The 25078-nt window shown below is 46.4% G+C and overlaps 1 protein-coding gene and 1 non-coding gene across 3 annotated transcripts; both read right to left on the bottom strand.

Moving 5' to 3' along the window:
- Positions 1-995: 995 nt before the first annotated feature.
- TRNAM-CAU (transfer RNA methionine (anticodon CAU)) lies at positions 996-1067 on the bottom strand. Its single transcript has one exon. It is a non-coding gene; the product is annotated as a tRNA-Met (tRNA).
- A 9029-nt stretch (positions 1068-10096) lies between these two features.
- TMEM100 (transmembrane protein 100) lies at positions 10097-17984 on the bottom strand. Of its 2 annotated transcripts, none has more exons than XM_062591665.1 (3): positions 17867-17984; positions 15108-15293; positions 10097-11346 (listed from the first exon to the last, which is right to left on the bottom strand). In XM_062591665.1, exon 3 carries the CDS (start codon positions 11282-11284, stop codon positions 10880-10882), a length of 405 nt encoding a protein of 134 aa, XP_062447649.1. In that variant the 5' UTR covers positions 11285-11346; positions 15108-15293; positions 17867-17984; the 3' UTR covers positions 10097-10879. The 2 variants fall into 2 exon arrangements, with proteins under 2 accessions (XP_062447649.1, XP_062447650.1); XM_062591666.1 differs by lacking the exon at positions 17867-17984 and adding an exon at positions 15411-15464.
- Between the last annotated feature and the right edge of the window lie 7094 nt (positions 17985-25078).

Genomic DNA, 25078 nt, shown 5'->3' with positions numbered 1-25078 from the left:
AAAGTGGGAGATAGCCAGGTGTAAGCAACTAACATGCTCAACACCTTCAATTCAAAAGGGCAGATCTGGAATATCAATGTTTTCCCCTCAAGATCATGATTAAATGCATTTGCTTTCCATTTTCCCTACACCAAGACCACTGCTTAAGACCAATATAAAACCACTCCTATTAACCAAGTTAGGAAGTTCTGCATAATTGTGGAAAAATGTCAAAGTGGTGATACATAGAAAATACATATATATGTGCCAACATTTTTACACAGCTTAAAATTCAAGGCAGCAAGCGAGAAAGCTTCTTACCAACAGATGCAAAGTCCAAAAAGGTAAATAAAAGTATCTAACAGATCTTAGGTGATTGATCTCAGACCCACTTTCCTTGTATGGCTGCTTGCAAGTTGGAGTGACCAAGCTCCGGGGAATACAGGGTTTGCCAGAAGCAACAACTTGATTTTGCAATAGTGTAGGACCACACTAAAGGCAACGGTAGTTTTTTGTTCACGCTCTGCAAGTCAGACTGTGGAACCTGAATAAAAGTCACTGCTTAAGCAAGAACACTGAAAAAAGAAAGGGATGGAGAGAACCCCACAGTAACTCTTCCTGTCTGTAGGATGTGCAGAACAGCCACGGAGGGTGCAGCACGCGTACCCGAAGGGGCGAGAAAACACTTTAAACAAGACTAGCTCTGCTAACCCGCAGAGGTGTGTCAGAGCCGCAGAGGATTCTCTCCTTACCCTTTCAGTCAGGTTTCTTTAGGCCGCCAAACAGCGGAAGTTCAAGCAAAGCAGATCTCCGAAACGGCCAGGTGACCTCGGCGAGCGCCGGGGAGCAGGAGCAGCCTGAGGACCACCGAGGGCTCGGCAAGGTTGGAAGAGATCTCTGGAGATCATCTAGTCCGACCCCCTGCTGAGGGGTATGGGCAGCTAGAGCATGTCAGACGGGGCTGTGTCCAGGCGGGCCTTGAATATCTGCAGAGAAGGAGAAAAACAAGTTGCCACTAGCAGAGGATGGTTTCGATCCATCGACCTCTGGGTTATGGGCCCAGCACGCTTCCGCTGCGCCACTCTGCTGCTGCTGGAAGGATGTGAAGGGACAAAGTGGACTCGTCTGCTTTCTTGGATGAGACCTGCAAGGAACTGAAAATGTGTACACATATATCTATATATGTGTGTGTGTATGCATGCACATACATGTATATGCAAACTGTTGTTAGCCAAGAGGAAAATAAATGAGGAAGTGGCCAGCAACTAGGAGCAGCAGAGGGTCTTTCAGTTATTTAAGGTGTTTGCAGAGCCGGTGGGCATGCTTTCCCTGTTTTAGGGCCAGTAAAATAAAGGTCAGTAGGGGAGCTGGTTACGTTTCTATTTCCCAGAGTTTGTTCTATTTCCAACTGCATGTTGCTGTGGAGCAGCAGCAGCACAGGGGCTGCAGCTACCCGATTCCCTGGGAAAGCCAGGGGAATTGGGGGCATTCTGGTGCTTACACCAGAAAACTCAACCCTGCTACATAACACAGAGAACCCATAGGATACCCTACTTCACCTCAAAGCTGAGTTTACCAACCACCCTGTGTATTTGTCATGATAACAGGAAACCTCATTATCAGAAGGAAAACATATTTACTGATTAGCTCAATCTCAGAGTGCACCAAGCTCAGCAAAGATCACCAAAACTGACCATTGTTTCAGTCTAGCAACGAGACCCAAGGGCTCCCTTCCCGGCCTGCCTCATGCAGACACCAGGCTGTGCACAGACACACTTGGGCCTTACCAGCCCATCTACTTAGTTTGAAATTAAAGGCAAATTACTCATAGTAAGAACTATACAGAATCAGCTTCTTCCAGGGAAAGGAGAAAAAAATATTGGGGGGGGGGGTCTTTCAAACCTGCATTTTCTGCTGGTGGCACAAGAAACCTTCAGTCCAGCTGGAGTCCAGGCTGACTTGCAAGCAGCCCCAGGAGCCAGTCAAGCTCATTATAAACCACCTGAGGAAACCAGCAGCTGTAAATAATTCAGTTAATCAGTTGACAGTTTAATCACTTTCAGTTAAAGAAGAACAAAGAAAGTGGTGCTTGTGATTGTGGAAGTACATTTAAAGATGATAGCATTTATTGCAGGGAGAATATTAAGGGCTTTTCTATTTTTCTACATAAAACTCAGAGACTTTCTTTCAGGGAGAGGCTTAGAAGGAGCTTTGCATTTGGCTGTGTTCTGAGTGCTGTTTCCTTAGTCTTCAGGGTGAAGCCAGAGATTGACCATCCGAAACATCCGGGAGGCTCTCTGAGGTCCCAGGCAGGTTATGACTTGCAACCAGGTTCAGCTTTACAGTTTCCTCGTTGCCCCCAGAAGCGTTACTCCGGAGAGCGTGTTAACTGCTCGCTCAGCCGAAGTCAGAGCCCTGTTCTCAGTATCTCGGGGAAAAGCAGCCGCAGAAGCCCACTCGGAAGGGGTGATGTTACTGGAACAGTCCTGCACAAGGCACTTGCAACATTCAATTTGTTCTGCTCTTGTTTTGGAACAGGAGTCAAGAAATGCTTCTCCAAGGTCCAAAACGGGCGAACGATCCAATCCCTCCCTCTATTGTAAAACCCACAGCTTGCAAAATCGGTTTCAATGGCTTATTTGTGGTCCAGAGATTTCAAAACGTATGTGGCTAGTCTCCAACCCTTCCTTGAAAGATGTGAAATAAGCCCATGCTATGTTTTAACTCAGAGACAATATCCTCGTTGTATGCAAGTCCCCCCCGAGCCTACAGGAAAAATCCATCGGAGTGACCGTGGGTTGGGAAACCTTCGCTGTGAGAAGTGTCTCTAAGACGCCTTGTGCACGGTCCGTGCCGAGGTCCTCGGGCTCGTCTGCGGGGAACGGCTCTCGGCCTTGACAGAGAAGGCTCTAAAATTTCCACAAAACCACCAGGAAAATCCTTTTGGAGTGAAAAAGTAGTTGTCAGCAGACAGGCGGCTGTGGATAAAACTAACTAGCTGAATCGGTGTGAAAAAGCAAACAAGTGACAAAGCAAATAATGTCTGAAAAAACAAGCTTGAGAAAATCAAATAGGAATTAATTGAGTCAATTAGGAGCGAATGTCTAATGAGAAGTGTAGCTAATCAGGCCACGACAGAAAAAATTTGTGTATATCCAGGAACCTGAGCCAGAAGCTTGCGTTTGGCGAACGCCACGGAAACGTCCCAACGCCGTGCGATAAAACCGAGTTGCACGACGGCGGCCGGCGCGGGGAAGCTGCCTGCTAGCGCCTCGCGCGCCAAGGCGGAGGCGGGAGACGCGCCGGGGCGGGAAGGGGCCCGCAGGGCCGCCGGCGCCCCGAAAGCGGGGCAGAGCCGCGGCGCTGCGGGAGCGGAGCCGCGCGCAGTGCGGCGCGCCGGGTTTGGCCTCGCTCTGCCGCCCGGCCCCCGGGCTCAGCGCGCGGGTGGGTGCCGCACTCGCGCGGGCGCCTGATGCTTCGTTTCGGCGGGGCGAAAACGTCTCCCGTCCGCTTTCTCACTTCGCCTTCTTCAAAACCAGCGCAGCCGAAAGCTAAACCCCCGCGCGCGGCGGCCACGGCTCCCCGCAGCGGCGAGCGGGCGGCAGAACTGTTACATCCCCGCAAATCCTTTCGAGCTGGTCAGATCCTCGTTTTCCAGGGGAAATCTGTTCACTGGAGAATTTCTGACCAGCTGGAGCTCGAGCAAGGGGAAGCCGCCTTTCGCGCAGGGAAAGCGAAGCTGGGGGGCGCGGGAGGCGCTCGCTGCGGCCCCGCGGGAGGCCCCGGCGCGAGCGCGCCGTCCTCGCCCCTCTCAGCACAGCCCGTGAGATGCACGCAGGGGTATACGGGCAACGCACTAATGCACGCAAACAGCTAGAAAACGGATTAAACTCCAGTAGATGGCGCTCAAAAATATCCCAAATCCGCGTCCCTGCGTGCCTGGGCCGGGGCCCTGGCGCGCCGCGAACGGCCTCGCGCGCCCGGGACGGGCCTGGACTCCCGCAGCGGAAGCGCGAGCGGGTCTTCGCCGCCGCCGGGGCGATGGCCCCTACGAACCGCGCTGCCCGCAGCCCGCAGGGGAAGCCGCAGCCCCGGCCCGCGGCGCCGGCAGCGCGCCCGGCCGCCCGCGGACGCGCCGGTGCCGACGGCGGCTCCGACGGCGGCGGCAGCCGCCGTGCCCTGGCCGGGACAGGGCAGCCCGTTCCCTTGGGGGGTTCGTTCTGAAAGGCAAAAACGAAGAGGTCGGTCCTATTGCACTTAATTGCTCGTCTTGCAAAAGTTGAACGTTAGCGGTCGGTTAGCCGCCCGGACCGTCGCGCAGAAAGGACGCCGTCCGTCGCGGCAGTTTTGCCTCTGGAAGGGCAGGAGGGGTGAGGGGGGCGGGATGCTGCTAGCCCGGGTTTCACGCAGCTTTAGCTGTACCAGTTCGGCGTCCAGATCAGGAAGCAATTGATCCAGTCGTTGGACTTTCTTATGAAAACTCTTTATTTATAGGGAAGCGGCTATGAGAGCAGGATGTTTCTTTACAGACGGAGTTCAACAAGCCAGCGCGATGACTGAGCAGCCCGTTTGCTCGTCCTCTGAGGCACCATCAGCCCGCCGGCAGAGGCCGAAGCCCTCCTCGCCCCTATCTATCTAAAAACGAAGCCCAGACAGCAGCGGCCGCGCACGACGCGCGCCGTCGGCCCCGCAGGGACCGGCACCGAGGCGCGAGCTGCCCGATGAGAAGTGCAGCGGAGCTCGGCTCGCCCGAACGGCTCAGCCAAGGGAGCCAGGGCTCTGCCGGGCCGGTGGGTCGGGCGCCCTCGGCCCCCGGCCAGCAAGGGGGCGGCGGGCGCCGGGCGCAGGCGCTGTCTCCTTTGGAGGAGCGCGTTTTGATGGTGCAAGCGTTAGAAGCACAGACATCCCGCGTAGTCGCCCTCTGCGCAGTCGGAGCAGCACACGAGCGCGGACACGCGCGCGCGGGGCGCGGGGCGGGACGCGGCTCTCCGCAGAGGGTGCCGCCCCGCCGCCGGCGCGCTTCCCCGCGGCGGGGTACCCGTGTGCTTCTCGCCCTCCCGGCCGTGCCGAGCGGCCGCCAGCGCCGAGGCGGACGAGCGGGGCGGCGGCGGCGGCGGCAGCGGCGGCGGCGGCTCCTCCCGCGCGGCGCGGCCGCCGGGATGTTGTTCCAGCGGCTGCGCATCCCACCCCGGCGGCTCTGCGGGCCCCGGAGCCGCGCGGCTGTGACGCCCCGCGAGCCCGCGGCTTATTCACGTTCAGGAATGGGAGGGTCAGGGCCATCGACACACACCGGCATCCTGCTGCCTATTATTTCCTGCCCGCGCTGGCGTTGCCCCAAGCCCCAACATGACAGGTGGATGGAGTTCGCAAGGAAATAATGTCATGGGCCAGTTTTCCAGGAAAGCTGTTAACTCTGTTCACAAACCTGGGCCCGCGGATTCGAAAGGGACCGAGGCTGAGCCGCTGAGGGGCTCTGCTGCCGTCCGGCGCTTTTTTCTCCAGCGGCCCATTGCCCGCCCCGGCTCGCCGCAGGACGGGAAGCTCCCCGGCTGCGCAGCGCTGCCTCTTCCAGGCGGGGGGCTGCGCGGCGGGCCGGGGCGCCGGGGCCCTGCCTCTGCCCGCCCCGACCTGCCTGCGGAAGGCGGTAAGGAACCAAAGAGCGGCTCTTTGCTGGGCCGGTCCCCGAGAAACCGAAAAAGGGGAAGAAATACGAGGTGAGCTTGAAGGCTGATGTTAAGCCGGGATCTTCAGGCAGTCTGTAAGACCGAAGCTGAGGATATAGCCACAGATGTACCAGAAACAAGACCGCTACGGTTCTTAGAAGTCTCTGCCGCTCACCCAGGCGCTGTACAAACCCGTGTGAAGCCATACAGCCCCCCCGGGACTTCATGCGCGACGTCCGACTTCCGCAGGGGTGTGTGCTTCTTGCCATTTCTCCTCTCCGTTTTTAAAATTTAAGACTTTTTTTTTTCCTCCCACTCCAGAAAGAACAGCAGAGTAAGAAGTGAAAGTAGTCAATCCAAGAAAACCGTTTTTCAAAAATGACATATTTGCCACAAATGCAAAGCTTTGGATGCATCAGTTGGGACAATAGGACTCCAACTGGCTGTGCACAAGAGGAAGGAGTAGGTCCTCTGTCATGTTAATAGTGACATCAACAACCTGAAAAACAGCCAAAAATTCAAGTTGATTCTGCAGTTTAAGACCATTGTTCTCCTATATATATTAGCCTGCAAGATTTAATCTGCACATAAAGTTTTACCAGGATTTGCATCAGTTTTCACATCATACAGAACAATTCTGTATTTGTTAATGTACTTTTATCCACAAAAGCCCTTTGTAGTTGACAAGGATTTATGCTGATGTAGCTTAAAAGTCCTACGACCTAGAGGCATCAGAAAAACATCAGCAGAATGACAGCCGACAGTTTGGTTCTGCTCTTATTTGAAGCCCGTTGCAAAAACAAATCAGGTGAAAGCTGCTAGCGCCTACGTGGCAACCTGCATTTCCACTGCTGAAGGGATGGAGCCCTGGACTTTGGACAAGCCAAGCTGAAGCAAGATTATGGGATATTCCAGAGGGCTTGTTTCTGACCTCTTTGGGCTCTTGATGAGACTTTCGGGGCTTTCTGCATGTTTAGATCCTCTGCTCTAAGCCCTGGTTCCTGTTCTGTAGCACTACGGGAATGTTGCACATTCAAGGCTGTTTGGTAACAGGAGCTCTCCCAAGTGTCCAAGGCAGAGAAACTTAGCTCTTCTGACACAAGTCCATGAAACTAACCTTTCTCTCCCACATTTTTTTCGTAAAAACCTGGAAAATTACAGTATTAGAACCACAGTCACGTACAACACATGATACAGTATGTGACTTGGGAATCGTAAATTGGGCGTTTTGACTTGAACAAATATTAAGCATTGTCATACCAAACTGATTATTATTTTAAAATACTGTCCCAGGCCATAACCGGCTTTGTGTACAATAGCAATACAGGGTGTAGTTACAGACACAATTTCCTGTGCTTAGGTTTTGAAATTATTATTTAAGATCCCCGTAACATTTGCCCGGTGCACCAGCACAATTCCCCTATTAGATAATTTTCTATCCTTGTGAGGGCAATTCTTCTTGCGCAATGCTGCCAGAGCTTTCAGGAAGGGAGAGACAAGCAATTGTGACAATAAAATTTGCATCAGCTCCCACCCAACCTCACCCAGAACCAAAATACCGTTTGTCGCATTCAAAGCCTTTTCACACCAGAAGGGAAGGTGTTTCTGAATGGGAAAGTCATTCTGATCTCCACAGGGTTGCATCCTCCAGGCTGACTTTTGCTTTTCAGGTTCCCACGGAAAACACTAAGCCGCAACTACTGAGTCCCAAATGGGTTTGCACCAAAGACTTTGGGGATTGTGTGAAACCCCAAATCCAATCTGGATTAGATTGTGGTGTTCAAAAGATGAAGCAGAACTTTTATGTTGTAGCTGACCAGTTTGAGGGAGGTGGTGGCTTTCCATTTGCTCTTGTAAAAACATTTCAGATCTAACCGAGTGTAATATCAGCATTTTGTGACAAAATGAAGGTGCTAAGCCTGAGTGCAGCCATGAGTATGCTGTACTCGGTAGCCCCTTTCCCAGAACAATTATTTTTAAGGGCTAAAAAAAGGTATTGCTGCTATGTTACAACCTGGATGAGAGTTGCAGGGAGAGGGAGGATAATAATGAAGTATGTCTGTAAGACACAGACGTACAGAAAGACAGAAATACAGATCAGGAGGCTCATGCTGGGTGTCATCACTGGCCATTCAGAAAAGATGCCAACAACTGTTTCAGATTGTCCCAAATCAAAGCACCCAAGTCACAGTGGAGAAGCCCAGGCAGGTTTCTAGGGCCACGTAGCAACGCAGTGATGAAACCTTCCTGAACAGCACACGAGGTCTGTGCCTAAGCCACACGCAAGCTCTGTCTTGCTCCTGCAAGACACCACAACCAAGGGCTGGGACTCTTCCCCAGAAATTATCATTTTGTTTCTCTGAATGAAGGGCAAGTAAGAGCGAATTTTTGCACAGACTTTCACTCCCTGTTTGATTCAAAGATGCTTGTGCATGGACCTTGCCTCCCAAGGATACAGCCCATGCTACTGCTGAGCTTGGTGGTTTGTGCTGCAGTAGTCCCGTATTATCTAGAGGTATCACAGGCTGTCAGTTAGCAGGTATTACAGGACACCGTGGTGGTATCTGAAGCTTTGCTGTGCTGGGGGATCAGTCTTAACATCTCTAATGCAGTCTGGCACCACTTATGTGTTCCTAACGTCTAAATCCACAGTTCGCAAGGCAGAGGCTGGTGCAGGGACTCTGCTCTTTCCTCACATACGCAGATTAAACATAAAGAGAGCAGAGACGAGGGAAAGGAAATCTCTAGCAGTTGCAAAGCAAGCAGTTCTGATTCGCCCTTATTTACCCCTCTACAAACCAGCTCCCCAAATTCGTTCCCTATGTTCCTCCAAGTTTGACTTTTTCTTCTGACCTGGGGCAGAGCCTCACCTTGCCCCTCTTTCCTCCACCCATGAGCATGCTTGCTCCTTTCGCCAGTGGCAAAGGGCAAGCCCATGGATGGGGAAGCCTTCTTCAGAGGGCGAGAGGCCTGCTTCCGCCCCTGGCCCCGCAGGGCTGAGCTGCTGCACACGCGCGGTGGGAATCGCCACGTCTTTGCGCGGGCTCCGCAACGCTCTTCTCGGCCACCTGCAGAATCGCACTGGGGAAGAAGAAGCAGGGAGCGGAGATGGAGTCAGAAGAACTATTGTGTTCCCAGAGGAAAGAAAAATAAATAGCCCTATTTAGCTTATCCAGTTTTGCTAATGTCAATCACTTTTCTCATTTTAAACAGGAAAGACACCACTTTAGTCCACCTGTTGCATTATTTATCATGCTATGCATTTCCCATGAATTGTCACTCATGCAAAACCTGCACATCGTAAGGGGACACCCCTAATATTTTTAATGACCTTAAGCAAAGTGATTGACATTAGACACCAGTGTCAGATGTTTGGGTGACGCAACATGTTCTCCTAGCAGCAGGAAAGCTTCCTGCCGTGATTAAGTTAGAGCTATGGAAGTGCTAAAATGTGTTGTCAGCTTTCCTCTGATGCAAGTGATTTTATTATAGCGTCTGGTAACCATGGAGTGTGGCAACGCAAATAGTGACTCCAAACATCCCCTCCCATACATACAGCCAGCTCTATTTAAAACATGCAGCACAGTTTGCAAATCCAGGGATAAGTTATGGATGTAACAGGCTTAAACCACACCGGGCAGAGGAAAAGGCAGCACCTAAGCCAAGATGCCTAGGTGATTTCAGCAGAAGTGTGTGGCTCGGGGATGACCTGCTGAAGGCAAGCTCCAGTTTGGCAGGCATGCTGCCATAGCGTGGCCAACCCTGGGAGGAAGGGGGAGGGAATCACATCAGCCTTTGAGAGTCTGACGGAGAGAGGGGAGAAAAAAAGAGAAAGAGGACTCCAAGCAGAAAAAGAGGACTCCTCTCTGCCTTTGCACACCCTCATGAGCACTCACTGAGGCGGACATCTGCGGCACAGCTCAGTGCCGCTTGTCCTTCATCACAGAAATGATGAAATAATGTTTGGTTTTGCTCCAGTTTGGGGCCAGACCATCAATTATTCATTACTTGAGAAAAGTTGGAAGACTTCTGGAACATAAAATTTACAGACTCAAACATCTCAGATATACATGGTGGCACCACGGTGGAGATCTGCATTTTCACACAGATTCATAATCCCAACACTCATCCAGCGAACACTTACACACGAATGACTTTGCTTCCATGAGTAACTATTAACAGCAGAGTAAGACTGACTATGCCAGTAAGTGTCTTAAGAACTGACCCCTAGGATTTGTCAATAATCCAGTTGTTAATCAAGCTGCAAGAGGAATGCGTTGTCAAATCAAAATCCATGGTCTCTAGAGATCTTTGGGACAGATCAGTGGTATGTATGTTCACAGTTACGGTCACAGCTGTTGTTATACAGGGGGAAAAGGGAAAAGGATCATGGAGTAGTCAAAGTTGAAGATACAAGTTATCCTGATAGCAATAAAAAAAAGATTTTATAAAGCTCTAGCAGCATTGAATATTATTTTAATGAAATTTACTTTTTAATTTTATAGCAAAATAATGGAAAGTGCTAAACTTGACCACTTTAATTTACAAAAAAGTCTCACGTATGAAGCTATACTCATACCTCGTTATTTAGGTTAGACAATATAATTACACATTTCTACTTATTTCTATTCAATAGCAAAAAAAAATTAATATTAGTGTGTTTAAAAAAATGGGGGGAAAGTACCACAGATATCACTGGGGAGAAAAGGTTACCTAGAATCTAAGAATCAGCTTATTGAGCAATCTGCAGTTTGCTTGGTTGTTATTGCTTTTTTCTGAGCAACAATGTGCTATTGTCACTGCTCTGTCATCACCGGCAATCTGGCCGTAACCTTGTAGTCACTTCAAACACCGTGACTTCTCCCGTCATCAAATGTCACAGTATCTAAAGAGATCTCTTGTATTTTAAGTCAGTTAAAATTATTTTCTTAGTTTTCACAAGTTCCCTTTCCAGCATGATCAGCATCTTGCAGAATGCTCAGGACTGAGTTATAACAAAACTGTTTTATATGAAGGAAAATGATTTTCCCTCTGTCTTGGAAAGAAATACCGCTATGTCTGCAGTAAAAAAAATACTAAGAGCATTTGTAGAGTTTTTAGAGTCTTTCTTAATCCATTCCATTTTCATTTCAGTTCATTTCCAACGTTAAATTACATCTTGCAATTTGATATATTGATAAATAGCCAAGTTGATTTAAAAGGGCTCTATGTTCTGTCCAACCTTTTCCCGGTTGTCTTTACCCAAACAGGGTTCGCTGATGTGCCACAAGTGCTGTCTGACTCTCTCGCCTCTTTGCTTTCTTATTTTGCTGCCTAATTTTCCAGCACACTGCGCTAGAAGCCAGCAAAAGGAGTCCCGAAGACAAGAGGACCAATCCAAACACCGAGATGATCGATCCATGGGAGTTGAAGCTGTATGCCACAGCAGTAACCACGACGCCCGCTATGAGGATAACCACGCCGAAGGGGATGGTGCAGCGGTAGCAGGAGAGCTCTGCTCCCCCCGTCGCTGCCGTCAGCTGGCATTCGCTGACCAGGGGGATGGTGGTTATCACACAGTCATTATTATTGCTCTTCTCAGTGGTTACGGGATCAGGATGCTTTGGCGCGCCCAGGATCTCTTTAATAGGTTCGTTTGTCATCTTGATTTTCTTGGTTTATTCAATTCTGAAGCTACAGCAGGTTCTGCAGACCATGTGTTGTGCTGTGGGAAGAAAAGCATGTGTTCAACTAAGAAACATTATCGTTACTTGACAAACTGGGATGCACAACTATCCCACTTGGGATCAAGGCTCTGACCTTGCAAAGGTTTACGTGTAAGCTTAATGTAATGAATTTGAATCAGTTTTTATGGTAGTCTTAAGCATGTGCACAGGTACTAGAAAGAGTAGATTCACAGGCCAAGACAGACACCAACCTTAAGGTACTTTAGGGCTCTAAGTTAGATCCTGAAGTCAGCATTTCTGGATGCAATTTAGATTTCAATAGAATTGAATCTTCTTTTGAGGAGGCAAAGTTCACAAGCTGCTTTGGTTGTAAATTCTACTCTTGCTTGCACACACTTTTTTTTTTTATATATTGTTTCTTTATATATACACCTATACACACATTACTCAGTTTTGCTCCAATGCATATCACAACAATATGAGTAAGTGCTGTCCCAACAAAACATGAGGCTTACTGCTCTATTAGCTTGATTCTTTATTGCACACTTGGATTGTTTTTCTATATCTTTTGGGGTTTTTCCCCCAAATCCATAATAAATGACAAATCAGATGTGGATCAAACGTCACTAGAGAATAAGCCTGAATACTACAGCTTGCATAACAGTACGCTGCATGCGTGCTTCAAAGGATTGCATGTATGCTGGCTGCAGGATCAAATTTGATTATGGCTTGACAGCAGATCTACCTAAGCAAAAAATAGGTTTAACTGTGTCACTGCACCCTAAGAGGCACTCACCAACTTTCACGCACCTGTTGGAATAAATGTGTGCAGAACTGGGACTTAACTAGCTAGAGATGTGAATGGTATCATCTCTTGCAATCAGTTGTGTCCCTCACTGCCAAACTATTTAAGCATCTGGATCACAGAGTTCAAAGCTGTCCACTGAATAATAACAGACATTGTTTAAAATTACAGTGAAACGAGATACTTTCTTATTGATCTGTTTATGTTATCATAGACAGCTGAAACTACTCCTGTGGGTACAGATATTTATGTCTGCAAATCTGTGTTCAGGGACTCATAACTATTGATCACATCTGGGTTTTCCAAAGAGCTGAGGGAAATCACATTTCAGAGAAGAAAGTACTATGAGATGGCAGAATTCAGCAGCAGTCCCAGACACGGAGCACAGCGGACAGCAACTGCTGCCCTTGTTTCTCTTCATATGGGACGTAACATGGCCCAGCTTAGATTCCTGGGCCAAGGACAAATTCCTAGACACCTACTGTAGAATCATTGCCCTGAAAGGACAAATTGCTGCTCATGCTCCAAACCTGCCTAGTTCTCCTCCCTCGTGACATGCTGGCTCCAGACTCTGCTGCTGATCTTTTATGTCAAACTCACCACCCTCGGAGGCAGCATAGCTGTTCTGCTGTCACCGAACAATGAGCCCTCTCTCAGAGCAAGCGTTACTTAGCAAAAAAATTCAAACGGGCATGACTACGTATGGATGTGCAGGGAATGGAGATGAAGTCAACTCCCTGAACTCAGGAAATGCTAGCTGAAAGCTGATGAACCTACTCTTAGAGCAACATCAGTGCACTGCTGTTGGCCTGTTATTTAATCAGCTTGATAGAAAAATGGTTTGGATCCCTTTCAAGCCCATGAAACCACATCCATACCACTATGAGGAGGGAGATTTACAGTCAGTTACCCATCTTTGTTACATTCCTCTTGTTTTCATACCATACACACACTATTAATCCAAAAGGCTGCATGCACAGCTTGAATGACCCTGCATTATGCCGAAAAACAACTTTTGCCTCTATCTGAGCCCCATGCAGAACTGAAGCTCACCTGATCGGCACATTGCTCTTGAATGCCCCAGGCTGCCATACCAGACTTCTGCCGTGACACTGGGACCCTGCCAGCGCAGGGGCCACCCTCTATTCTGCAGCACCTCCAACAAAACTGAGGCTGCTACAGCTGCATGGCCTTGGATTAGCTGCATACAGAGACACCCTAGTGCATATAGAGGCTGGGACTCTGGGGAAAAGCAGTTTTTCCTGCCAGCAGTGGCTCACAGGACCTTCTCCATCACTCTCTAGTCTTGTGAACAGTGTGGTATGCAGCTCAGAGAACAAGGAAAGCTCTTGGCAGTGCAGTAGTGCTTTTATTACTTTTATCACCTTCACATCTGTGACTAGGAAGTTAATTGCTAGATACTTGTATTCTCCTTTTCCTTTCCCACCACTCCCACCCTTGTTGCTAAGATATATTCCTCCATTGTAGAGAGTCCTTGGGCTTGTATCTCAATGCCTCGTATAACTGACCGTGTGTGCTCTGCAAGAAAGAGGATTTCACTGTTTTTAACACACACAGCCAGGCTATGCCCTGTGCCTAGCCAAGAGTTTGTAACTGTATTCCTTGATCCCTAATGAGAGAAGGAAAGCTGAGATCTGCTTTGACAATGCCTTTTTTCTACTGTTCTAAGGGAAAATATTCAGCTCAATGTTTCACATTGCTATATACAGTTATCTTCAGGGCTCAATCCTGCAGGGTGCTCAGCACCTACTGGAGAGAGTAGTCTCTCACCTCCTAATGACGGCAATCAACACTAAAGATACTTAGTACCTCCGAAAGGCAGGCAGAATATCAGATCAGTGCTCATCAGACAAAGCAAACACATCTGTGCTGGCACCTTGGTACTATTGCTTTGTCCTTAGCCATGATTCAGCACCCTTCACATCAGCCGAGAGAAGCCAGGAAAGCCATGGGATTGCTCTGTAAAACTATCCATACTCTCTCCAGTATGAGAATCATATTGGTGTCATTATATTGCTGTGTTACTGATCTGTAAAACATTACAGAAGTTCTGCATGAGGGGAGAAGGTGGCCTCAAAATGCCACCTTTTGGATTGTACCATTACTTGAATTTAGTCTGTTCAATGTTTTATTACAGGAAAAAGCAATATTTTGCCTATAAAAGGTCTCTTAATTCCAAGTATATTGTAATAACTATTCAAAACCCTGAATATGTTCTTTACTAATCAAAGAAATAGGGAAATCTCCTACTAACTTGAAAAGGCTTTGGTTTAGGCCCATATGATCATTTTTGAAGACTTTAACATCCAGTCAAAGTATATTCACTCCAGTTTCCAGGGCCCTTGTTCCTCTGCTTCAGAGGAACTAATACTAATTATATCTCTTAGATATCTCTTCTTTCTTAATAAATCTCTGTATAAGATATTTACAGTCAAAACCAACACAGATTTTTTTTTAAAAAAATCTCCCCAACTACCAAAATTAAGTCAATGGTAAAGTACCTGTTGACTTCTGAGAACTTGCCTGTGTTAGGATGTAAGTAGACAGGCATTCATAAAAAACAAATAAACAAAGCTCTATTGAAATACTGTAAGTTAAACAAACAACAGTCCCTATTCAAAGGGTGAGTAAAAGTATTCACCCCCAGAAAACACGGCACTAGATCCTCACTGCCAGCAAAAACACTTCTGACTTATGCGAACAGGTGACTTGGTTCAGGTTTCAGAGTAAGAAATTTAGGCAAAGATACCCAGCAACGCCAGCATCCTCTCACTGACCGCACTAGAAGTACTTGCTCAAGGAGCTACTTTGACACGGAGGAAGAACATGTTTCTGTGGCGATCTACAGCTAACAGTGGATGAAGGGGAGAGGAAAGTTTTACCCTGGAGCATACAATACACACTAAGAAGTTTAAGTTAAGATTTACTGAAAACAACCCCAAAAAATCAACATCCATCAGCATGCACACCTACCAGGTCCATGCAAAATCCATCATAGCAAATCACTTGGCTCAGTAAGCAGAGAAAGTCTGTTCAGGACGTGTTGTCTTGTCAATTCAAGGCAGAGTGAGGCAGCAGAGAGAGCCGTTCCAGGCTTTGAAGTGTCAGATGTTGCTGGGTGATGAATCAGAGGTGACAATGTTCTAGCATGGAGGTTTCCTAAAAAGAAAAGTAGTTGGGTATTAATCAGTTTCTTATGAACAAAACTCCTACACAGAAGGGTTTCTGCCGTATGCTGCCTCCCGCTCCCAACATAACCAAAGCAGGAGCAAGCACCTCTCGCGCTCCTGCTTGGCTTCTGCCTCTTTTCTTGGCAGCAGCCACCGATTCCTGGCCTTATGTAAGTTTTTCCTTTGATGATGTGACGTCTGGATGATGAGTGTCACAACCCAGGCAAGTCCCCCAGAAAGAGGTAGGCAGGATAAGGGAGTGAACATGAATTTCTGCAGTTAAAAGTTCATTTAGGTCTATTTCTATTGCTCACTTCATCTATTGGAATCAAAGAACCAAATGCAACCCAGAACACTTATGTTTTGTCTCTTCTTTGCCTCTAGTTTCTTTAAGCAAATCACTTCATCCCCATGCACTTCATTTTTCCCAGCTGTAAACTGGCAGTGACAACATGCTTCCCATTATAAACTTTTTCTAAATCTATTCTGCTAGGTAATATAATCCAAAAAAATGCTCTCTTAAAAAATTAAATTAAATTAAATTAAAGGCCAACTAATTGAATCCAAGAGCTCAGAGTAATAAACATGATTCCATTATACTTAATATTCATCAGCCTTTTTGTTTCCTGGTTTTTTATAACAGGGTTTATAACTCAGATAGGGACTAAGCAGAACCTGCAGCAGTGCAGTGTGACAACTCCACAGAAAGCAGAGTGATGGAAACTGTTATCAGCTGCAGAAACAGCTGTGAAATCACCAAGCAGCTGGGTAAAACTTACAAAGCAGCAGAGATTTATGTTGCTAATCTTATTCAACATTCTCTTTCTGTATGTGCACGATTATGGCAGATCATTTTAACACTGAAGCAGGAGCCCTAAATGGCAATGAGAAGAAATTCGTGTAGTAATAGATCTTATGGGCTTTCTTCCTACTTCTTAAGTTCTTTGGGCTGTGCTAACATTTCATAGGCACAAATACCTTCTGTTCTTCCCAAGATACTCCTAGGAACAAGCCTGTAACATACCTAAAATATATTTAGCTGATCCCTGAAGTTGGCTAATAATAAGGAAATCTCCTTGCTTACCTCCTTGAACACATCCCCATGCACACTACCTAGCAAAAAGTTTGACCTCCTGAAGACTTTGGAGGAAAAAGCAAGAACAAAAAAATCTCTATATCTATCTGTATCTTTAGATGAGTAATCTAGATTCCATAAAAACAAAAGCAGACCTCTGAAACTGTCTTATATGCCTTATAGTCCATTTCCACTCACAGTACAAGAACGGTTACATTAGTTTGAAAGTCTCTTCCTGATGCAGTTGTGCCCCTGAACCACTGACTTGGCATCATTTCAGAAAAGGTGACTTGCTCTGTCAGTATTTTATTTGTATTTGCCCTCAACATTTACAATTTGAGTAATTTTTTTAAGTAACATCTTTATCAACAAACCTGACCAACAAGGCAACTTCTTACAGATAGCATTTCCCCCCGCCCCTTTTCCCCCTCTCTCCACAAAGCTGAAAAGTAGAAACACATGAAATCCATGAATTAAGCTTTCAGTGTACTAACCCCAAATCCGTTCAACCTAGCGCTCTCTCAGGAGTCTGCCCACATGCTACATAACTCTGTGCAAACGCAAAGAGCTAGTGTTTCCCAGCCGCTACACTCCTTGCACGTTTTTTGTATTTTATTCAGAACCAGTAGAATGCAATTGGGTTTCTGCCTTCAGGTTCTGCACCTGCATCTTGTGTAACCCATGAGACCCACTTTTTTGGTAAAATGCTAATAAATCATAATGCCCACGTTTCACATTTGGTTTTGCCTTAAAGTGACTATGGAAAGGAAGAGTAAGGAGTCATCCTGTACTGAGAGGAGTCAGAGTCTGTTTGGGGTTTAACAGACTAAACCAATCCTAAACTCAGTCCTGCACCTCTTACTGATGTGAACGCTCCTGGAAACGCAGAAGCAGAACTGATGCACGTAAGAAGCACTGAAGCCCTTAACTGAAGGGGCAGCAGAAGAGCCCAGTGCAGCCATGCCATGTCTGAGCTGTAGGATGCACATACGGTCAGTTCGCACCACCAAGTTTTGAACAAAATAATTACGATTCAAGCTCACACCTTTTTCATTTTTCAGCCACGGCGCTGCTGGTGGTGGGAGGGGGGGGAATCAACGGACCCCCCACCCACGCCGAAAGCTACCCCAGATCTGCAAACTGCAGAACTTCCACAGGCGCCTGCAGACGCCCCGCGCGCCCGGAGCGGGACCGCGCGTGTCGCACCTACGCCCCAAGCGCGGTCACCGGAGCAGGGACGCGCGCAGGCAGCGCGGGCGCTGCGGCCGCTCGGTGCCCGCCGGCGAGGCCCGGCCGCGGCTGCCGCCGGCGCCGCGGGGAGCGGCCGGGCCCGGGGCAGCGCTCGGCACGGCCGGAGCTGCAGCTCGGACCCGGCTGCCCCGAGCCCGCGGCCGTCCCGGGGCGCGCCGAGCCGAGCCGTGCCCTGCAGTGCCCACCCCTGCCCTGCCCTGCCATGCAATGCAATACCGTGCCGTGCCGTGCCTTACCTCCCCGCTGCCGGGCGGGACCGCGGCGCGCACCCGCCCGCCGCCAGCACCCCGGGGGGATGCGGCTGGCCGCGCAAGGGACTGCGCGCCGAGGTCTCGCTGAGAGCGAAACAATTCAGGGAGCGGAGCAAACGCGGCGGCGGGGGCGGGGGCTGGCCCGGCCCGGCCCGGCCCGGCCCCGCTTTGTTCGCCCGCCGCGCCGCCTCCCCGCGCCCCTCGCCACGCGCGTGGGCGCCGAGCGGCAGCGCTGCCCTCCCCAAAACTCCCACTCCGTGCTTAATGCGCAGGACTTCAACGAGGAACGCAGTTCTGCATGTGAGCTCTTACAGAGTAAAGTTTTACGCATCACTTAAAATTATTTAAAAGGCACTTTCTATGCTTTACTCACCCATTTAAGCAGGACATCCAATACTTGCAGGCGTTTGGAGTGGTGAGAGCGGGTATGCATTTCTTCTTTCTTTTTCACTATGATTTTCTTTCCTCTTTTCAGACACAAAAGCAAAGAGATTTTGTCTTTAAGGCTGAGGAAAGGCCACATTTGAATTCTGTGCTTAAGTTTACCCAAAGTCTGTATTTAAAAGGCACTATTTTATCAATGATTGATACAAGAACAGTGCACCAGATGTGTTTAATCAGCCACTCTGTCTCTGAAAGCATGCATGTACTTTTGACTCCTTTTTCAGAGTGAAATCCTGGCCCCACAGAAATTAGTAGCAAAACCTCCACCAGCTTTGCTGGGGCCAGGATTTCACTCTCTGCGTATTATTAACATCTTCACAGTGATGGAGATCCTGCCAAGGGTTCATCTCTCCAACCAAACCAGCAAGGGGGTTCTGGAAGAGCGCCACAGCTTTATACAAGAAACTGGCATTCCCCCCCCCCCCCCCCGCCTTTGCTAGTGTTCCCTCCAAACAAACAAGTGTTTCAGCAAAAATGACATGAAAACTGGACCTGAGGGGAACTGGCATCAGAAGGGATCTCTTGGGCCATTAAGTCTAAATCCTTCCTTATAGAGGCAGCCATGCCACGTAACAGCTTTAAATTTATCCAGTCTCATCTCAAACCTACCAGGTTTCCTGTTTCCCCTGTTGGAAGCTTTTGAGCCTTCTCCTTCTGATGTCTAGGAACCTTTATCTTGTTACTAGCTAAATTTATTCATAGACATTGATGAGCAAGTATTGGCTTAAATAGGTCTTTTTCTTGGGAATTAACCTTCTAATGCGTTCTGAGGAGGAAATCAGATTCTATCTCTGTCTTTGTTATGGCCATCAGTTTTCCAGATGTGGCGTTACCAGTATCTGGCATAGAGGTAGAAATATCTTCCTATTTCTACCAGAAATACTAACAATTCATAAATATTCTATGATAGGTTACTAAATCTTTTTCCTGTATCAATTCCACTTTATCACCTTCTATCAGAAATTCTTGTTAGCTCTAAATTTCATCCCTTTCCTATTACAATTAATTCCTATCTAGTCCTTCCAGCGTAACATTTGGTCATTCCCTCCCCTGCTTACACCATCAAGTTTCATCAGTACGTTCCTACTTTTTCATGCCAAGTTTATTACTGAAAATATTACACTAAAGTAACTCCCAAGACTGATTTTTGAGGAACTAATCTGAAATACACATAAACAGGCCTTGAAGCTGGGCTTAGAATTCATAAGTCTCTGCACAAATAAATGCCTTAACATTAGGCTAGAAAGCCATGCTCTCAGACCTGGCGCCATCGTAATTCCTTTCCGTGAAGCAGAAAAGCTGCAGTAGGAAGCAGTGAAGATGACACGTTCCCCCACTGCTCACAGATCAATGCACTCTCCTGAGAAGTGTGGGGTTTTGTTCTCGCGCACGTAAGGGGCTCAGGCAAACTGGGCACCTCCTCTCCGCTCTTTTAAAAAAGGAATGACCACTTCAGCCTTTTACAGTCCTGCTGTGTCCTGAGCATGACTCTCCAAGGATATAGGGAAAGAAGTAGCAAACATACCCCAAGCAGCATGTTTGGCACCTGTAGAAATTCAGTGCAAACAGCTGAGGCAACTTCAGGACTGAACGACAGCTGCGTAAGGGGTTACAGGTTCACAATTTTGGACTGCCATGCTTAAACGCTACATAGTTCCCATTCAGGACCTGCCCTGAATCACAAAATCTCCTCCCTGTGGCCTTAACACAGCTGCTTTGGAGGAGGTGCAGCCCCTGCTGCTGGGACAATAAGCAAGGCAGCGTGCGAGTCTGGAGCTCTTGCAGTCTATTGAGAGAGAAGTTTTACTCCAAAATTGAGCAATGCTGTTGCTCTGTCTGCTAAAACACACTTGCAATACTTTATGGCTTCATTTGAGTTTCTAAGTCTCCTGGGCCTTAACAGCACAGCAAACAGTGACTCACTAATCTGGCAAAACACAACCATTGTGGGCTCTCTGTTCAATTAGTTCTTCTTGCCTTTTCCCTAACACTCCACCGACTTTTTCTTTATTTCATCCCTAAGCCCACATATGGACACGAAATGCTAGCTGATTGCATCTGGTGGAACTTTTAGAAAGCAATCTTTCAGCATGTTTAATATGATGTAAATTGTCCTTATCATGGCATGTAGTTACGTGTTTTGTGACGGGGAAAGGGGTTCTTAACAAAGCCAGTTAAACCAGGGAACCAAACCTCCAGTTCACATGAAATGCTGCAGCTCCTCTCTCATTAGAAGAGCTTACAGCCCACAAGAGTTCAGCCACATTGGTTCACAGCTATGTAAACCACCCACTCTGTGTGTAATCAGGCTTATGAAACAGATACGCTTATAATGATAGATACCTTTTGGCGAATAGGAATATGAGGCATTTTCTTTAAACTCCATTAGATCCTACCAGTACTCTGGTCAACATCTGGTATCCTACATGCATTAGAGCTTTGTTATTGCCCTATTTGACTTACCCATAATTTTCCTGTAGTGCTGAAGAAGACAGGGCATCTGGAACAGAAACCAGTTATTCTTACCTCCTACTGCTTTTGTAATTACATGAAGTTCACATTTGAAGAGCTGCATTCCTTGTGCAGACATGTGCCTTTAATAAACTGGGGGATGTACTCACACCTCCAGAAGCCAAATCCTGAACTTGCAGATGTAGGTTACAGAATCTCTGAATCTTTAACAGACGTGACCACTTTCTGGCTCAGCTAGGAGGAAGCCTAAAATCAAACACAAGACAATGTAATTTCACCGTCACTGTGCTTTGGTGATTCATTAAGAGATGTCACAGTAGGATCTAGTAGATTCAGTTGACAATTAGGTCAGGGTAGATGCGATCTCTTCCTATGGTTCTGTAGAGGGCTTTTCTTATTCTTCCACCTACATGGAGTACCCCATCACTTGAAATGAAATGCAGATCAATAACTGAAAAGTTGCCCAAAGTCACCTAGCAGAATACATCCAGAGATCTTAGTCATTATGTTTTTATCTTACTCCCTGCTCTGCCAGTGGAAATGGCATGAAAAGCACACACTATTCTCTCTCCAGATGGTCAATCTAATGAATACGGAGCATTTCAGACAGCAAAAATTGACTCTCCATCAGTAGAAAGAACATTATGAGCTTTCAGCTAACCTACACAGCCTTTGGTTGAATTCCTTTGTTTATAAAAAGTTTCTCTGTAGACTCTAAACAGCTTGGGAAAATCAGCAAGAAGGGAAAGGAAAGGGCATGGGGAAACCTCTGCTTGTCATCTTCTCTATCTTATGTAGTTTAAGAGCTTTCTGCCAGCAAGTTTATTAAATCCCCCACCCCAATTCAGTAAGAATAAATATATGCACAACAGTATATGCAACAGGGCTGCCCCAAACCCGCAGAGACAAGCATTCTCTTTCAATATATCAAACAGTTTACACTCTTGGGGCCCACTTCTTCCTTCAGACACAAAATGTAATCCGCACTATCTCACAGTTTGGCAACATGCTTCTTCCATTAAGCTCCATGTAAACTATCTGAAGCCCTTTGTGCTCAGGATGGAAAGCAAGCCCAGAAGAGGATGAAGTATAACCATCTTGCTGACAGAGGGAAACACAGCCTATGATTTAGCCTCTACAGGGACTCTTCATCTTTAAAAGTGCTACATCAGTGTTAAGTGATAGAACAAAATCTGGTTTAGCAAAAGTGCTTAAACAAAGTTTGAAGACAAGCACACGCTTAGATGCTTTGCTTAGTGCGAGTTGGCTTTAGGCAAAGATTAAGTCTGGACATGGTTCAAAGAAAGCTGCAGCTGCCCTTCCCTTGGTCTCCTCCCAGCTCATGGTACCTACTGCTATGAGCCCACAGTTGTACTCTCCAGGCAGTAGATGCAGCAATAGCTGTTACTTGTTACCGAAATATGCGCTGTTAGCCCTAAGTCATGACTATAGTTTAATGCAGAAGTTTAGACCTGAGGTAGAAAATACTGAGTGAAGTTGCTTTAAATTCTATCAGTTTTTGAATTCTGGTTTTGAATTCACTAGCTCAGGATTTTAATAATTCATTAAGAAATCAAAAGTATCTATTGCCTGTGGGAATAGTTAGCTGTGCACAAGGGCTTGCAGGAACCAGAAGTTGAGCCTGTGAATTCCCCAGAGCAAGGATCTGATTTGCTCATGAAATCATACAGCCTGGGATGGGGTGGGGGGAATTCTGATCTTTATACAACTCACAGAATGAATAATAAAACTGCAGATCACTGCCTTTACAAAAAGCAGATGTAAGACACACATACTTTATGATATTTACTTCAGTCATTAATCAACCAGAGTACGGAAGGAGTTCCATACACAGAGATTACAAAATTACCCATAACAATATTCTCAGCTTTTCCTCTGAAGCATTTGACTATTGTCAAAGTCTAAATGGTTGAACTGTTTCACAGGCGCAATCAGAGGTTTGCTGTAGTAATCCTGTATTTTAAGTAAGAGCACTTCGGTGGTGTATCAGAGCAGCATCAATTGCTATTGATGCACAGATATATAGGTTTTGCAGCCAGAAGATGTCTTTAGGTTATCTTGGTGATATCCTGCATAACACAAAGTATTCAATTTTACATACAATCCAAGACATATTTTTTACAACCAGAAATTTCTGCTGACTTGAACTATACTTTTCAGAAAATGATCCAATCAAGAGACAGAGAATTAATTTTGCTAGTTTGTTCCAAAAGTTGCTTATCATCACTGTTACAAAAATGCTTTATTTCTGATTTCTAGGTTTTTTATTTTTTATTTTAAGTCTTTTGGCTTTAACTCTGACCAGTGAGTCCTTTCTTTGTCTTTCTCCACTACATTCCATGAGGACTAAACTTATACACAAGATCTATGTAAGATATAGTTCAAAAAAAGAATTTTCTCCTACATAATAGATGATATCTGTGTAAATCATCAGCAAGGCAAATGTCTGATCCACTGAGAAGTATCTTAGAACAGAAAGAATTACTGCAGAAAGACCAATCCTCAATATTCCCACTAAAAAATAATATATACATATTATTTGCAGAATCACAGTACATGCTATAGGAAATGTTTAGAAGTATTTCTGTATCTGGTATAAACAGCTTAGGAGAGCAGAGAGAATGGGAGTGGCAAGTATTTGCCAGATCAAATCAAAATCTAAACAGCCTTGTTTATATATTGAATGAGTCATTTTAGGTCATGCGGGTAACACCTGCAATCTCTTCTTTCCTTCAGTGAAGTTTCTAAAGTTACTCCTGTTGTCTTTAGGCCAGATGAACAGGTCACACCTCACAACCTCCAGTTTCTTTGCATAGGAAGTGCATTACTTTCCTGAAAAGCTGAGGCCAAAAAGTGTAAGTCACAAGTAAGCATTACCAAAATGAAAGAGAGGGGTCCTGATATTGGGAGTTCAGCATATTAAAACTCTTTACCTAAGATAAAAATATTTGGTATTAGAAGGCAGCAGAACTTCAGTGATTCTCTGAGGCCTCTTCTGTTTGAGTGGAGCTCTGTAGGAACTACACATTGAATACAGAAACAGATACCAACACAGTTTGGGATTAGACCCTCCGACTCACATAGGAGAGGACAACAGTTAAATATTGTCTTGGACATTAATGTCTGTGATGGGAGATAATGTTGCTACTTTTCAGCTTTCTGAATGAAGAACTTGCTTCATGCAGGCTGCAAAAGTCATGAAACAATTTGTAAGAAGGCTTTTACATAATGCAGTCAATCAAACAACAGTAGTAGAACACTAATTGGTCTGGCTTTGTATAACAGAAATGTGAATGTACATACTGCATAATTGGTGTGTCAGGACTATTCAGCACTTCTTCAAAGTTTTGGGGATACACTGAATAAAATGGAATGACAATAGTACATAAATATCTGCACAGTAGTTGAATCCATCAAAACTCCACATCTTTATTTCATCTTCAAGAATTTTTCAAAAGTATACCAGTGCCACACTGAGACAGATGCAGGAAAACACCATAGAGCTGGTAGCGCTCTCTCACATGGCTACTCATATCCAAAACAAATAGTGAAATTCATCTGGAGCCTGAAAACATCAAGGTAGTATTCACTACTGGTTTTGTTTCTGGTTCCATATGATTTTGTGACAGAGGAGTTCTCCAGCTCACTAATTTGATTCCACACAACAGAATTCAATTGCTCATTCACTGTTCATGCCAGTAGGTGCTAGGGGTGGAATTATTAGAGAATATTTCCATTGTAAAAACCAGGCAGACATTTTAGCTGCATTAACCCTATCGATAGTCTGGGTTGGTAAACTGAGGCAGGAGTTAGATACCCAAGAGGTATGTGGGCTCAAGTCATGTGGGCACTTTTGAAATGCTCTTCATCGTCCTGGAATAGTGTCCTTCTGAGGGACGCTATTTTCACCGAGTTAGTACTCAGATCCCTGAAGCATGTTTGGGACTGGAGTGTGCTGTAACTAAGCTGTCCCTGGTAGCCGTGCTCGAGATGGGCTTTCATGTTCCCAGAACTGAGGCAGTTCCCATCGTCTGGTGGGGCAGAGCTCTAGGAAAAGTGAGTCCCTGCTGTGTCCGAAGTCACCTCAGACCACAGCCAAGCTATCCAGGCAGTGTGGGTGATTAAAGGGTTTGCGCTCACAGGCTAGCTTCTTCCCTCAGCTGACATGGCCATGCAAGTGATAAATAGTAACTTGCATAAACATACATGAAAATAGAAAATAAAGCCTCCTTTCAGAACTGTTTGTGCTTTCTCAGTAAT

Source organism: Rhea pennata, chromosome 19 (assembly GCF_028389875.1).
Source record: "Rhea pennata isolate bPtePen1 chromosome 19, bPtePen1.pri, whole genome shotgun sequence".
NCBI classification, from domain to species: Eukaryota; Metazoa; Chordata; class Aves; order Rheiformes; family Rheidae; genus Rhea; species Rhea pennata.
This window is presented reverse-complemented; position numbering and strand designations above follow the sequence as displayed.